The 16,211-nt window shown below is 53.3% G+C and overlaps 1 protein-coding gene across 1 annotated transcript in view; it reads left to right on the top strand.

The window, feature by feature from the left end:
* Nucleotides 1-3,802: 3,802 nt before the first annotated feature.
* Nucleotides 3,803-16,211, top strand: part of Hvcn1 (hydrogen voltage gated channel 1) — a 30,280-nt gene continuing 17,871 nt past the window's right edge. Inside the window, exons 1-3 of the mRNA XM_046446169.2 lie at nucleotides 3,803-3,867; nucleotides 4,209-4,288; nucleotides 8,113-8,152. Of these exons, the coding sequence (XP_046302125.1) occupies nucleotides 8,132-8,152 (21 nt within the window). The 5' untranslated portion in view covers nucleotides 3,803-3,867; nucleotides 4,209-4,288; nucleotides 8,113-8,131. The remainder of the gene's footprint in view (nucleotides 3,868-4,208; nucleotides 4,289-8,112; nucleotides 8,153-16,211) is intronic.

The following is a 16,211-nucleotide window of genomic DNA, read 5'->3' as shown; positions in this document are numbered from 1 at the left end:
GTGTTTTCTGAACCAAACTCCTAGTTGACGCCCAGAACCGATTTGCTACATTAGTGAGAAATCACTCACCAGCAAAGGAAGGGACGGAGATGTGGGCCTCTCTGATGCCAGTTGCTATGCTCTTTCTGAACAGTGAAGCCATTGGAACCGAGTTCCCCTTTTCTTTCTTTTTTCCAGTTCTGGGGATCAAACCCGGGCCTCATGCAAGCTAGGTAAGTGCTCTACCACTGAGCTACACCCCCAGCCCTAGCAACATACACTTTTAATAAAGCTACATTGTTGAAATAAGTCCCCAAGCCTCACATGGATGTCATCATGTGGCTGTCACTGCTGCAGATGAATCATGTCTGCTGGGAGAGGAGCTTCTGGACCCAGACCACAGACGTAACTCTGGGAAACCCAAACAGAGCCCCTGCCCACCCCTGGCTGAAATCTCTTCTACTTCTCTCTCTTCCTTTCCGTTTTCTCATATTCTCTCAGAGCCAGGACCTGGCTTATGCCCTAGGAAGGGAAGTAGTCAACTGTGGAGGCTGAAAACTCTGCCCTGGAGTAACCAGAACCAGCAGAGGCAGCCCTCTCTCTTCCCCTTGCATAATGTCGGAAGCAGACACAGCCTGGCCCAGCCCCAGCTGTTCTGGGAACATAAGTGTTACAGACCCCCCAGGAGTGGACTCAGATCTTCCTTGAAATGCTCCATGAACATCAAATGGTGGGACACCCAGAGAATCCTGAGATGATGACTGACAAGCGAACTGGGCTCACTGCTGGGGGTGGGACAGGGACTCCCTTGTGCAGGGGGACTGGATGGCGTTGCCGAAAGCAGAATAGGTCCTTCTCTAAAGCAGTTCCTAATCTTTTTGTAACCTGGGGCCTTTGGCATCTGATGAAGCCTCTGAGCCTCTTCTCGAGTAATATTTTCCAATGTGGGGTAGTTAGCAAAGCAAAGTGACCTTGAAATGCAGTTTCAAATTAATTTTAAAATTAGGATAAATACATGAAGTTCTTGGCTAATGCATTAGACTATTGAGATCAAGTAATATTTTGAGATACCTATAACAACTATTATGATCTCAAAATCATCTGTTTGATACAAAGTATTGGTATTGCTAACACAACAGAGGTTTTGTTGCCTACATTCACAGTTAAATAAAATGCCAAATTTCAATCAGAGGTTAATGAAAATAAAGAGGTAATTTTTTTCCCACCCAAGTTCATGGGCTTCGGGACTCTTTCTGTGGACCACAGGTTACTCTGCCCTAAGGATGGTTGGCCTCACTTCCCCAGCCAAAATGGGTGCTCTGTGAGGACGGAGGCCATTCCTTCACCTGATATTAAGTATCCAGAAAGGGCCTGCTGCACAGTAGGCACAATAGTATGTAGGTCTCTTAGATTTTTCTGGAGATAAGTCTAGTGATTGTGAATGAGAGTTTCTTTTCAATCTTTGTACTTCTTCCTTGTCTTCTTGTGTTGGCTAGAATCTTCAGAACAGTGTTGAATTGTAGCAATAATTGTACATCTATCTTATGATGCTTAATACTCATTTATGCAGTGGGAATGTAAAGCAACTACTAAGTGCCAGATTCTGTGCTGAGAAAGATATAACACAGTTGAGATCTTTTCCTATCTCCTGAGAAGACAGGAAGATATCAGTGATAATAGCAATGTTAAGGACTAAATTCTTCAGAAATACTGAACTGCTCCATGGGACCCTATTTCCCAAAAAAATATGGAAATAGATGCCTACTGGAGGCCCCAGGGCATAGTTAAGTTTGGGAGCTGAAGGCCTCATCAGGAGCACCACAGTGTGGTACAGATGTGGGCATGGGAAGGATACAAAATGAGGCTTCCATGGGCAGGGGGTAGGCCAGAGGGTGGGGCCAGGGCCAGAGCTTGGCCTGTTGAGGCCACCACCTACTTGTGCTAAGCTTATAATTACCAGCAGGACCCAAGAGGCCGGCACTTCCACTTGGAGGAGGGATGGCCCCTCCCTCTCCCTCTTCCCTTCCCCACTGCAGAGAAGTTGGGGCAGAATATTCCCCACATCCTGTCCACTCTGTCCACGGGCCCTGGGGGGAAGGGCAGAGTTTTTGATAAAATATAAGAAGTTTAAAATGGACCAGACCATGGCATGGGGACTGGAATGGGGCTGTTAGAATAACAAAGCATGAGAAGTCACCAGGAAAATGGTTTTAGGAAAGCCTGCTGCCCAGCGGCACTGGGGAGAGCAGAGGCAGTAAAGCCCCTGGAAACATCGCTAGGGAGGTGGACAAAGCCCCACAAAATACCCAGGTCCTAATCCCCAGGACCTGTGAGCATGTTGCCTTCCATGATTGAGGGGACCTTGCCCTTGTGAATAAGCTGAGAATCTTGAGATAGGAGAAGATCCTGGATTGTGGCGGTGGGGCCAGTGAAAGGAAGGTGCTAAAGAGGTACCATCTCAAATACGGAAAAGGGAATGTTGGTAGTTCAAAGTTGAGTCACTTGAAAAATCTGTGATTTGAAAAAGGGCCATTTGGCCTGTGTTTCCCTACATGCAGCAGCACATCATGAGATTCTTCTAGGAAGGATGTCCTTCACATGCCAAAGCTGGAAAAGAGACTTGGTCCCCAGAGTCTGGTCATTAGAGCTACAACTGACCTGAATAAATAAGCTCTCTGAAGTAACCCCTATCTTCCAGAAGCTTCCACATCTCCTCTCCTCCCCATATCCCTGAGTGACGTCCCTAGAGTTTCATACCTAGTCCAGAGACTCACCTGATCTCTCTGTCACTCCTTCTTTGTGACAGCATCATACTTTAGTCATTTCTTTCTTCACATTTCACCCTCTTGGGAAGATCACCACGAATGTGTAAAACTAACATGACTCTCATGTTTTTCTCTTGTCACCCAGTTCTTGTATTAATTAGTTTCCCAGATCTAGCCCAAAAGCCCACAAAGAACCAAGGAGGAAGTGGTGGTTCTCTCTCTCCCTACAGTAATCACAGGGTCCTTATGAGGGGGAGAAGGGACGCTGAGGTAGAAGCAGAGGTGGGGCTGAGTGGCCAGGAGACAAGGAACACAGGCACCTCTGAGCAGACCAAGGCAAGGAGCCGGCTGTCCCCAGAGCCTTCAGAGGGGACACGGCCTGCCAGCAAGTTGGTTTTAGCCGTGTAAAGAGCCACTTCACAGTTCGAGCCTCGTGACTCTAAGAGAACACATTCTGGTGTTTTAGGCGCTGGATCTGTGGCGACATGTTACAGCAGCAACAGGAAACTCATACCAGCCCCAGGGGCTGCGCGGCACCCCGCAAGTAAACCAGAGCAGGCAGAGGTGAGCAGATGGCCTCTGCGCCTGGGGCCAGTGGCCTGTTGAAGACACGCTAACAGGACAAACCCGAGGCACAGCCGCTGGGAGGGCCGCAAATAGCCAGGCGGGCTCCTCTGACCACCCAGGCCTGGAGCAGGGCGCCCCTCCCCTCCTCCAGCCTCAGTCCCATCAGGGGAGCCCCCAGGGTTTCCAGGTTGGCCACCCCCTTAGGACACTCTGCCACCCTCCACCCCCTGCCTGACAGACTGTGCTGGGGACAGCGGACGGGGCCACCCTAGGGAGTCGGGAGGCAGGGGTGGGGGGAGGCTGCGGGGAGCCAGGCCTCGACCCTCCGCGGAGGAAGGAAGTGCGTCCCTCCCCCGCCCCTTCCCGGGCCGCGGATTCCCGTGATTAGCGACGGGCCGCCGGGCGGGACTTAGTCCGTCCGCAGGACGGGGGCGGGGCGGGCACGGGGACGCGCGCTGGGACCCGGCCAGAGCCCGGCGTCGGGGCGGGGCGGGCCTGGAGGAAGGGGCGGCGGCGACGCGGGGCTGCCAGTCGCTGCGGTGGCCGCCGACGCGCGGTGAGTGCCCGGCCGAGGTCGCGCCCTTCTCCCCCAGCCCGACCCCTCAGAGCAAGCGGGGACCCTCGCACCCCGGGGCGCCCTCGCCGAGGGGACTTCGCCGGACCCGCCCCCAGCCGCGCCCGTGCTCGGCGCCCCCGCGGGCGGAGGGACCCCGGGACCCCGCGTTGCCAGGTGCCAGGCTGCAGGGCAGCCCTCCCGCCGCGGCCTTGTCCCCCTGGGGTCCAGTTCCAAGAACCGTCCTCTCTCACCGCGTGCGACCCGGCCAGGTGCCATCACTTCATCACCCAGGGCAGCAACAGGTGGCGCAGCGCCCATCGCGGTCTCCCTCCCGCTCACAGGTGGAGACGCCGGGACTTGGAGAGGCCGCGCGGTGCCTTGGGTCGCAGCCGAAGGAGGCAGAGCCTGAACTCACAGCCAGGTCTGTGTGGAGCCCCGTCCTTCCATCCCTCTGTCCTGCCCCAGCCCCTGCTGCCCAGGGGGACAGGGACAGGGAAGGCAGGCGGGGTGCCCCAGGAGGAGCCCGAAGTGAGCCCCCAACCCGTCCCTGCAGAAGGAAGGCCTAGGGCAGCAGGTCCTTCAACTGGAAATTCCTTGGAACACCCACTCTTGGGTCAGGGGAGCTAAGGAACAATAATGGTGGGCTAGGGTTGGGGTGACCTCCAGGAGAGAGGGGGGGTTTTCCTCTCAGCCAGCCCCCTCCAGGAATGCTGGAGGTTCCTCTGCCAGGCCGGGGCAGGGGATCTTGCAGGCTTAGCCATGTGACTTTGTCGCTTTGTGTCTCAAATTTCCTTATCTGCCCCCTGGGGTTCAGCCTGGCACCTACCTCACAGGATGCCGAGGAGATTAAGTGAGATGCCTGGTGTAAAGACTTAGCTCGGCTTCCTACCAAGCTGTGTCCCCTCCCTCCCATCCCACACCTCTGGAAGCGCTCCTCCTCCTGGGCCCCTCAAACCTCAGGCTGGTGGGGCTTTAGATCTGCAGTATTTCCGGAGGTCCCCCTACCAGGAACTTGAGTAAAACCAAGATCAGAGCCAGCAACTTCTCCCCTGCGAGTCCCCTGGGGGAAAGCTGGTGAGGACAGGGTTTTGACAAGCTTTGAGCTAAGGCTTGCATAATTCCAGTCTCCTCTGCGGCCTCCAGCCCTCCCCCACCACATTGCTGTCTAGCAAGGAGAAAGCCCAGAGAGCTCTTGCCACAGCCTAGCTCGCCTTGGTGCCTTGGTTCTCCATTCCCCACCCCACACCATCTCCCCCTAAGCATATCCAAGTCTGGCCTCTGTGTTCTCACTTTGATCCCCAAGTTCAGGCCATTGTCACCGTCACTGAGGGCCTCCCCTTGGCCTCCCTGCAGCACTCTTGACCCCAAACCCTCATCCACCTTCCATACTTGGGCCCCAAGTGATTATTCTTTTTCTTTCTTTCTTTCTTTTTTTTTTGGGGGGAGGTACTGGGGATGAACCCAGGGCTGCTTAACCACTGAGCCACATCCCCAGCCCTTTTTATATTTAACTTTGAGACAGGGTGTCGCTGAGTTGCTGAGGCTGGCTTTGAACTTGCAATCCTCCTGCTTCACTCTTGACTCATCTCCTGCCGCTGTCCTCCATCAGGAGTCTCCCCATTCTCCCAAGCTTCTTGCTCTCTCAAGGGGTGAGAGCAAAGGCTCTCCTTTCCCCAGGAAAGGCGGGGGGGTGGGGGGTGTGATCTCGCTTATGTATTTCTTTCCTTGGGTTTTTTTTTTTTTTTTTTTTTTTTTGTCTCCTGGGGCTGAAACATCAGCCTACCCTTGACCTGACCTCTTTTTTTGCCTCTTCACGCAGCACAGTTCTTGGCATCTGGTAAAGGTTCAGATAATTTTGTACAATCGCCAGCAGAATGTAAAGCACCAGAGGCCTCCATTTCTCCCTTCTTGTTGCTCACCAGAGTTATTTCTGCCTCTCTGCATAGACCTCAATATTGTCACTCCTCCCAGTAGCCCTCTGCCTTCCTCAGCTTTTCCCTAAGGGGGGGCTGTTCTAGATTGTACCCAGAATATCCAGTTTAGCTGTAAACATTGTTGTACATTTGTGTAAATATTGTCATTGCTGTCAGATGACTTCTTTGACATATAATTTCCAAAATGAAGTGTTCAGGTCAGGGGTCTGATCATCTTGAAGGCAGCAGACCCTTGTTGCCAGATGCCCATTAGAGCAGTGATCCCCACAAGTGTGCATAAGTTTCCCCACAGGCCTGTGAGCATCATGCTTTATCACTTTTATTTGTCTTGACTAGTTTAATGGGGGAGAGCCTGGGAGTTCTACATTTTCTGCTGCTTGAATGGGTGAAGCTGGGTGTTCGTGGGTGCCAGCTCTGCTTCCTGTCTTGTGAGGAAGGGACCCTCCAGAGCACCTTGGTCCTTCCCTTCACCTTCATCTGTGTAAAGGAGCTGCTGGAGCCCATCTCATGCAGAAGGGGTGAGGGAGGCCCCGGGGTGCTGGGCCAGGGCTGCACTGAGCTAAACTCACTGCTGCAGACGCTGCTCTGTTAGCCAACCCAAAAGAAGCTCTCCACAGTCCTGTGTGCACCCAGACTGTGGGAGAGGAGAGAAAGCCGGGGTTTGCTTTATTTTATTTTTTTTATGTGAATTTTTCCCCAAATGCTAATATTTTACTCTTTTAATTATAAAAATAACACAAAGCGTGTAGAATTACTCATTGGCACATTGAGGCAAGAAAAGACTGGGGAACCTAACTGTCCATCACTAGTGGCGCCCACACACGTCTCTACAGGGGACTCCTATGTGGCCATTACAAGGAGTGCCCTTGACCCTCAGCGTGCTGGTGTGGGACCAGCCCTGAGGTGCTGTGCTAGTCTCCTTTTGCCATTGATCAAATACCACAGACTTGGTGGCTCTACACAACCCACATTTGTTCCTGTACAGATCTGTGGGTCAGGAGTCTATGCTCAGTCTCTGTGAGCCTGAAGGGGGTGCTGCCGGGGCTGCCCTGCTTCCTCAGACTGGGGGCGGGGGACTCTGGTGGCCCATCCTACCAACTTCTAGAGGTGCCTGCAGCGGGCCCTTCGTCTTCAAAGCCAGCAGCTTAGGCACCTCCCGATCTCTGTGTCCTCTGCTTCACATCTACCTCCACTTACAAAGACCCCCCTGAGTTCAGTGGGTCCACTGGATAATCCCCCATCTCAGAATTCTTATAGTTCAGACTTTGCACAAGCAAAGAGGAGGACAGTCACTCAAGCCCAAGTCCAGGTTACTCCCTCTGCTCCCAAAGATGACCACTGTGAACACTCTCACTGCTTCCCTTATAGACTTAAAAAAAAAAAAAGCTTTTAAAGCACGTGCATATTTTTCCTATGTAGATGGGGCCATCCTGCCCCTGCCATACTGTGACAGGATCTTCTTTCTCTTTTCTACATCTACACTTGCAGACTATGCACCCTCCCACTGCTCAGGTGCACAGCAGCCAACCACCCACATCCCTGGTGGGCGTGTGAGTCTTTTTCAGAGCCCCCCACTGCAGGGCATTGTCTGTCTTTGGAATTGGAGTGAAATTTCCATAGCATTAAATGGACCAGGTTGAAGCTCCTAATTCAGTAGCATTGAGTGCATTTGCAATATCGTGCTGCCATCAAGCCATCCCGTGGATCTAATTCCAGAGCAGTCATCACCCTAAGAGGAAACCCTTTAAGCAGCCACTCCCTGCTCTTCCCTTCCCCTGGTCCCCAGCATCCACCAGTCTCCTTCATTTCTCCATGGTTCTGCCTATTCTGGCTGTTTCATACAAGTGGGGATCACATGGTATGTGCATATTGTGTCCAGCCACCTTTTCTTAGCGTAGAGTTTTCAAGGTTCATCTGTGTCTTTGCAGGGGTCAGTGCTTCATTTCTGTTTGTGGCTGCATAATACTCCATGGCATGGATATACCACATTCTGTTTATCCATACCCATCAATGGACATATGGGTTGTTTCCACCTTTCAGAGATGGTGAATACTTCTACTACATATTGTTCACCATCTCCAAAATGTGGACCAAGTACTCCAACAGGTGTTTGTTGGAGTACTTGTTTTCAGTTCTTTTGGGGTGTGTATCCAGGGTACATGTCCTTCTACATACATTGTGAGCTTTATGCTATTTTCAAACTCTGTTGACACTAAGTTAACATAGACCTAATCTGTAAGGAGAGATTGCCAGGTGCATGCTGGGGCCACAGCAGCAGACTGACAGATCCAAATATGTTCTTGTTTTCCAGATCCAGAGACCGCAAGAAGATGGCCTCCAGTGATGTAAAGGTAAATTCCTGTTTTAACAACCCTGAGTCACAAAGCCCGGCCCTTCACCTCCTTATGCCTCAGTGTCCTCCTCTGGAAAATGACAGAAAGATTAGTTCCCACCTCAGCCCCAAGGGCTGTCAGGAGGATCAAGGAATCGGGGTCTGCAGACACCAGGGAGATACTGAGTCTGTTGGGACTTTTCTTTAGCATCCCGTCTTACAGGTCAGGATATTTGGGCACAGAGACCTAAAGCCACTTGCTCAGAATCACACAGCTGGGAAGTGGCAAATCGGGTTTCAACCCAGCCTGACTTCACAGCAAAGCTTGGCCTCCTGTGTCCTGTGGCCATCCCATGCAGGACTTGACATTGGGGTGTGGGTTGGTTGGGTTTGGGGTATATCAGTGGCAAAAGTTGCAAGGGGGGAAGGAAGTGTCGGCTTCCCCTTCCAGAGTTCCCCCCAAGGGCCTGGGGGCCGGCTGTGGAGGGGCGAGCTACAGGAGCCTACGGTGGCAGCGGGGTGCCTGGGGCAGACCCAAGAAGCCACATGGGGGTCAGCAGGACACAGAGTGGTAGCAACCTGTGTGTCCTCATGTGCGTGGCAGGTGGCCAAGTGGCTGTGAGAGTTAGGTGGTCCCCAAGTTCCAGGTAACAAAGTGTCGAAGAAAGGTGTGGAAATGGCGGTGACTTTTCTTTTGTTTGCAATTCTCCTTTAAGTTAAGTGAACCAAAAAGGTACAGGCAGCTGGGTTGACCCCGGCGAGGCCAGCGCCGGGGCACCTGTGCTGGGGACTTGCTCAGCCCCCGCAGCTGTGCTGAGCAGAGGTGACAGTGTGTATCAAGATTGGTGAGGATGTTGGCATTAAAGTGTGTCCATCTCATTAAGGGAAAGGAAACAATCCATCAAAAGGAAAAAGACACTTGTGGCGCTATGTTCTTAGCGTGTCAGATGCCGCTGACTGTACCTGCGCCGTTATTGCATGTGCTGTGAAGAACGGGGTCCCCGGCAGGCCATGGGGGAGTGCCGAGGCCTGGCTTTGACCCCCAGCACCGCGGGGAAAACGCAAAACAGGCAAAGGCACATCCGGATCCCAGAGCTATGAGAAAACATGGTCTTGGCGTTGCTGATAAAGGTGCTAAAAATGAGAAGCCGTCAGGTTCAGTAAGACCCTCTGACTCCTCAGGAACTTTCTTGGCCATCGAAAAGGGCTGTCCCTGGTCTCCAGTCCTTGATTATAATTGTCAAAGATGCAAATCTGAGAGGAGGTGGTGGAAGAGGTGGGGAGGTGACAGAGGTCTGGATTGTTGCTGTTCCCTTTTGTGGCCGTGCTTTTGCCCCATCTCCACTAGACAGAGTGGAGTAGGGCAAAGTCTTCGCCAGGTAAAGCCGGGCAGGGGTCCCGAGGAGGCGGGCGTCTGACTGAAGCTGGGCAGGTGCAGGGGAGGGGGCGCCTTGTCACAGGCCGTCACCAGGGCATGGCCCCTGCAAGGCAACGGGAGGCTGAACCAACAGGGGACACACCTTGGGGAGCTCCTGGGGGTAACCACACCAAGGCTGGCCCTGGACAGCACGTCCAGGAGCTGGGAAGAGGGGTCAGGACCACCTGGGACAAACCCGCCTCTTCCTGGCCAAAGATCAGGCTTGTGTTCGTGGTCGAGCTGGTCGGGCTCCTCGTGTTCTGAGAACCGAGCCTTCGTGGCTTTGCCCCTAGAGCTGTTTCATTGACTGGTTCTCCTGGTCTTTAAGAAGAAAACAGCCATTTTGTGGGAGAAAGCAGTGGGATTTCCAGCCCCAGGCAGACCTGATTTGCAGTGGCCATGGACACTGTCCTCTTGTGGGGTCCCTCTCTGCCTCTCCCTCCCTCTCTGAGCCCCAGTTTTCCTCTTCTGTAAAGTGGGACAATAGCTTGCAGAGCTGTGGTGGAGGATTCATCAGCACTGGGGGCGGGGGCGGCTGGCTGCAGCACGCAGGGTGTGGACATCGCAGGCTCCATGGTGAGTACAAGGGGCCCATCGGCCAGCCTGACTCCTCAGTGCAATACAGGCAGTGGCATCCGCCCGCCCCATCTGGGGAACCTGAGAATTAGGGTGCTCTGCCTCCGAGCTCTATCCCCAACCCTTTGCATTTTTTGAGACTGTCCACCAAGTTGTCTCTACTTACAGAGAAGCAAACTGAGAACAGAGAGGCCAAGTGACTTGACCCACATCACACAGCCAGTGAGGCAGAGCTGAGGCTAACCTCAAACTTGTGATCCTCCTCCCTTAGCCTCCAAGTCACTGGGATTCCAGGAGTGTGCCACCCGGCTGCTGAGACGCCCTTGTAGCTCTTTAGCTCATTTTGGGTGCAGGCTGAGGGTGCAGCTGTGGGCTCTTTCCGGTGCAGGTTGTTTGCCTTGGCTGCACATTAGCAATCACCACACCAGGCCAAGTAAAGCAGAACCTCTGAATCTGGAGGTTCATTAGGACTTTTTAAAGTTTCTAGGTGATTCTAACGTGCATCTAAGGCCAAGAGCCACTGGTTGGGCAGGGCAGGGTCCCCTCTGTGGAATGTGGAGAAGGAAACGGGAGACTCTGAACTGCTGCCTCTGTCATTTCCATGGCTGAAGCATCACTAAGACATTGTCCCTGGGGACTGAGCCATGCTGGTGACAACTCTTATCTATTTCTTTAGGTACTGGAGGTTGAACCCTGGGGCACTATACTACTGAGCTACACTCCCAGCGCCACCTTAGTGTATTTTTTTTTTTTTTTTAATTTTTAGACAGGGTCTTGCTAAGTTGCTGAGGCTGGCCTCAAACTTGCAATCCTCCTGCCTCAGCCTCCTGAGTTGCTGGGATTCCAGGCCTGCACCACAGAGCCCAGCACAGCTCTTTTTTTTTTTTTTTTAAATATTTATTTATTTTAGTTTTCGGCGGACACAACATCTTTGTTTGTATGTGGTGCTGAGGATCAAACCCGGGCCGCACGCATGCCAGGCGAGCACGCTACCGCTTGAGCCACATCCCCAGCCCCCAGCACAACTCTTAATTTCTGGAAAATGTTTTTCCTCTGCGTTTATGAAGCCAGCAGCACAACGTATGCCCTTATGGCTGTTGCTCCAGACTTTGGACCTTGGGACTCTCTCACTTCTCTGTCATCTTCTCCTTCCTCCAGGGAAATAGGCAGGGCCTCTCCCCTCAGACCAGTGACCGTCAAACTCATTGCTGGTCTTGAAATCCATTTAGTGGGCTGTCTTAGGGTATAGAACAAGGTAAAGTGGGAAGTCTGGGTGTCCCACACGCAGTAACTGCAGAGTTGGCTGCAGACTGTGTGAGTCAGTGCGTGCCAGGAGGCAGGATATGAAGTCTAATGTCTTATTGAAGAGGACTGTCCCAAGCTCCCCACCCAACATGGGACTTCACCAGCTGGGAGCTGGCAGTGTTCACAAGGGTCACCCAAGAGGAAGGCATATGCTGGGCAGCCTGGGTTGGTGTCCTAGCTCTGCTTCTCATTGGCTGTGTGACCTGGGGCAAGTTGCTTACCTCTCTGTTCCCAGTTTGCTCATCTGTAAACGGAGATGATTTGGGACCCGCTCCCCCCACAGGGTTCCTGCCCCGTGCTATAAAGCACTCTGCACAGAGCTCCTACCACCGTAGGTGCTCTGGAGAGGGTTCCAGTGACTTGTGCCGTCCACTCCTGTAGCTATGGTCTCCCCGCGGCCTTACAATCTTTGTGCCAGATTTGCAGCCAGGCCTGTCAGCTCGGGAAGGAAACACAGGCTGGGGACCTGGGCTACCAGGTGTGCTCCCAGCTGTAGGGCCCCCTCCCACCTCACGGGCGTTGTTTTATGAACCTCGGACACACTTCCTCCCCGCCCCAGAAAAGGAAAACCTTCTACGCTTATTTAAAGACTTCCCTGATCTTAAAAATAGGCATTCCTCAGAACAGAGCCTCCCAGGGGGCAGGTGAACTGCCCTTGAAGTTGCCCTGCCTCCCCGTGTGAAAGATCTGCCCAGGGTTTCATCCCTCCATCCCGTGTGTATCCCCAAGGCAGGAGCCCACCTGGCTGGGCAGTGCTCAGTCAGGGACAGGGGTGACAGACTCAGTCACACAAATAGGTGGATGTGAACCTGCAGTTGGGGAGCCCTGGGCCAGTCCCATGAGCTGGAATGCTTGAGAGGGACCTGAAAGAGGGAAAGGAAGCGAGATGACAAGGCGAAGCAGGTTACATATTCCAGACAGCAGAACCTGCATGTGCAAAGGCCCTGCGAAGAGGTGGCAGAGGCAGGGCAGACCAAGGGTCAATTATTGCTGATATGCAGATCAGGGCCACAGTGACAGGCTCAGTGGGGCAGTTCCCTAGACTGCCTGGGAGGGGACCAGGAGACGGCAGAACCAGAGGCAATTCCCATGGCCTGGGTGGCCACGTTGCAGGACCTCAGTGTCCCCATCTGCTAAGGACAGAAGACCACAGCTCGGGACCTTGATTCCTCCTCTTACAGTGACCATCATTCTTATTGCTTTTTTTTTTCTAAATCCTTTTCTGCCACATTTTCCCTCAGCAGAGTGTCTTGAAATAAAGCCAGTAGACTAGAGTTTATATGCTGGATTTATCATTTACTTATCATTTTTTGTTTTAAACAACTCTACACAAACAAGTTCTCAGCATAAGAAACTAAATCAATGCACATGCCTATATATAAACATATATTAGGTTTAACTTTATGAAATTCACAATTTACACCAGTTTTAACCTACAAAAATGGCATTTAAAAAAAAGTCCTCATTTATTTCCAGAAAGTTTTTTTGAATTATATCTTTAGTTATTTTGGTTTTCCTTATTCAGGGATTCATTCTCTCCCTGCCCCCACTGAATACTCATTTACCACTTAATTTTTTTCTTTCTTTTTTTAAACCACTGAGCTTCATCCTCAGCCCTTTTTATTTTTTATTTTGAGACAGGTCTCACTAAGTTACTTATGGCCTTGCTAAGTTGCTGAGCTGGCCTTGAACTTGTGACCCAGCCTCCTGAGTTGCTGGGGTTACAGGTGTGCCCCACCTCGTCCAGCTCACCATTTGATTCTTTAAAGGCTGGATCTTCCTCTCCAAATGACAATTCTTATGGTTAAAACTTACAGGAAAAAATATGGAAAGTTCCTCTTCACCCTGCATGCCAGCCCCACTCTCCTCCACTCCCGGGAGAAACCATGTGGTTTGGGAGGTTGATTTTTGTCAGTTCTCCCTGCAAGCACAGATCGGGGACTTTCAGCATGGCTCTGTCACTTGCCACCTTCTGCATGGCTGCACACGCTGCTCTGCAGCACGGGTCTACCGTGGTGTATTTAGCAACAGAATTTTGGGTTGTTTCCAGTTTGGGGCTGAGTTAGGGGGCTGTGGGGAGTGTCCATATGAACGTGTGTCTGTTGTTAGGTTGAGTTTTGGTAGAAACCTGTCTGAGCCCAGTTCCTTCCTACACTGCCATACCTGGCAGGGCAAAAGGGAAATTTTCTTTTTTCTTTTTTTTTTTTCCAATTGACTATATTCCCTGGTGCTTGGGAGGCTGAGGCAGGAGGATCACTTGAGCCCAGGAGTTTGGAGCCAGACTGGGCCAGATTGCAAGACCGTGTGTCCTAGAAGAAGAGGAGAAGAAGGAAGAGGAGGAGCAGAAGGAGGAAGATAAGGAAGACAAGGAGGAAGATGAGGAGGAGGAGGAGGAGGAGGGGGAGGGGGAGGGAGGAGGGAGGAAATGTCTGGTGGCCCTTCTACAAAGGGCCTACCTGTCAACATGCCCCTCAGGGGCTCTAGGAGTGCCCACTGCCCTGTCTTATGCCGGCTGCTGGTGTGTGACACAGTGGGACTTGAGGCCAGCTTCTCTCCTCTCCGCGCCTGTTTTCCCTCCCATAGATGGAGAGGCTGTTCCCGTCACTCTACCTGTTTCTACTGGTTATCAGAGGCGTCGAGTGAGAACAGGGGGGTGGCCTGCAAGCTGGGCACAGAGGGAGCCCCTGCTGCCGGTACCAGCTGCAGAGATGCGCTGCATCTGCACAGCGGTTTGGTGGCCTCTGGAGAAGCTTGATTCCTCCTTGGGGACCAGGTGGGAGGTGGCCTGGGAGGATGAAAGGACAGAGCATGTGGTCCATAGACAGACTCTGTGTTAGTGTCCTACGATAGCTGTCCCCGCGTGGCACAGGCTCAGGACCCAGCACAACAGGAATTCCCTCTGATTTGGTTCTGGAGGCCAGAAGTTCAGAATCCTGTCGGCAGGATCTCCTATAGGCTCTGGGGGAGGATCTGTCCCAGGCCTCTCTCTAGCATGGGTGGGGCCGACAGTCCTGGGTGTCACTGGCTTGTGGAGGCATCACCCCCGTCTCCTCCATGTTCACGTCCTCGCCTCTCCTCCTAGGGACACTGGTCACTGGATTTAGATAGGCCCCTCCCTCACTCCAGGACGAGTGTATCAAGATCTTTAATTATACAGGTAAAGTCCCACATTCCAAATAAGGTCACATTCTGAGGGCACAGGAGTTTGGGGGACCACGGTTTAACCCGCCACACCCTCTGAGCTGGGGGATCTGTACTCTCTGGCTCCTGACTCCTGGGGCCCTGTGTCCCAGAACGTGGTCTCCAGGTCACAGCCCAGGGCAGGCACGGCTCTCCTGGTTTCTGGCAGTGTGTGATTTGGGGCGACTCACCTCCGTCCACGAGACCCTAATGGTGGCATTGGTTTCCACCCATTGTTAGAGTTGAAACAGAACAGCCAGGGGACAGGAGCAGCGCATGAGATAGAATAAACATTGGTGGCAGGGGCTCTGGCCGCCCTTGCCCTTGCTGGAGCCGGGGTGCAGGTGGTGGCCGGTTGGCACATCAGGTTCCCAAGAATAGTTCTGGGCCGGAGCCGGGGAGATGGGGACCGAAAAGCTGTAGGCCCTGGGAATCGCGAGGTGACTGAATTTCTTAAAAAGTACCTTCTCTGTAGTCGTTGGAGGGCCCTGAAATAGGGACTTTCCCCTCCTGCAGACAGTGGCTTCAGGGCACTGGGGACCTTGCTCTGGCCCCTTCTGGGTCTTGCTCTTGCTTTCTCCCCTCAGGCTGTAGCTGTCCTGGAGCAGCACCTGTCCTGTGCCCTAGCCAACACGCTGGGCGGGGCAGCTCCTGTCATGGCCACGTGCTGAGAGTCCATGGATTAAATACCCATGGAGCCCTCCCAGTGATGGAGAGAGAAGGGTCCCTGCCCACCCCCTACCCCACCCCCAGCACCACGGCCCAGCTGTCAGAGAGGCGATGGCCTGGGTGCAGGTAGATGGGGAAGGATCTCTGGAAGGCCTCCAGGGAGGCAGGACCTCTGCCCAAAATGCGAGGATGAGCTGGCAGAGGGCAGCTCTGACTACGGAGCAGGCTGGTGGGGTCCCAGGAGCAGAGGGAGTAGGGGCACCTAGAACCCGAGGAGCCTGGAGTAGCCCGGGGTGTGGCAGCCACAGAGAAGATAGGAAGATGAGGCCGGGAGGAGGCCCCGCCTGGCAAGAGACCACGCTTGAAAAAAAAACCCACGCTTCATCCTGAGAGGGTCTTGCAGTGGGGGCAGCCTGACTGGGTCGCAGGAGGAGGCCTCTGGCCCTGCCAGGGAAGAGGCTGCTGCCGGGAGGGCGCCTGAGCTGGAGAGGAGGCGGGGAGGCACGTGGCCTCCGGAGAGTGGAACCAAGGAGGCTCTAGTGAGGAAGGAGCCGAGGGACTCCTTCTTCATTGGAGGGACAGTGTGCAGATTTAGGGGAGAAATGAGTTCAGTTTGGGTCATGGCAAACAAAGGACCTCAGACAGCAGGCGGCAGGCTTTGATTTCCATGTGAACCACACTGAGAACACGGGCATGCCAAGACCATCAAATGGGCAGTGTCCCCCAGCCCAGAGCAACCAGTGCGGGGACAGGAACATGGCACAGGAGCCTGAGAGGCAGAGACAGGAGAGAGATCAGGAGAAGAGACGGACAAGTGGGTGGTTGCGGTTAAACCAGTAGGAACCAGAGTCTTGGACTTCAGTACAGGAGGGTGGCCTTGGAGACAGGAGTGTTGGGATGTCACAGGGACAGCCCAGGTTCATGCAGGGGA

This window comes from Marmota monax, unplaced genomic scaffold (genome assembly GCF_021218885.2).
Source record: "Marmota monax isolate L192 unplaced genomic scaffold, Marmota_monax_Labrador192_F-V1.1 WCK01_AAM20220418_F8-fsc00092, whole genome shotgun sequence".
Taxonomy (NCBI): domain Eukaryota; kingdom Metazoa; phylum Chordata; class Mammalia; order Rodentia; family Sciuridae; genus Marmota; species Marmota monax.
The sequence above is the reverse complement of the archived record's forward strand: the minus strand, read 5'-3'. Positions and strand labels throughout refer to the sequence as shown.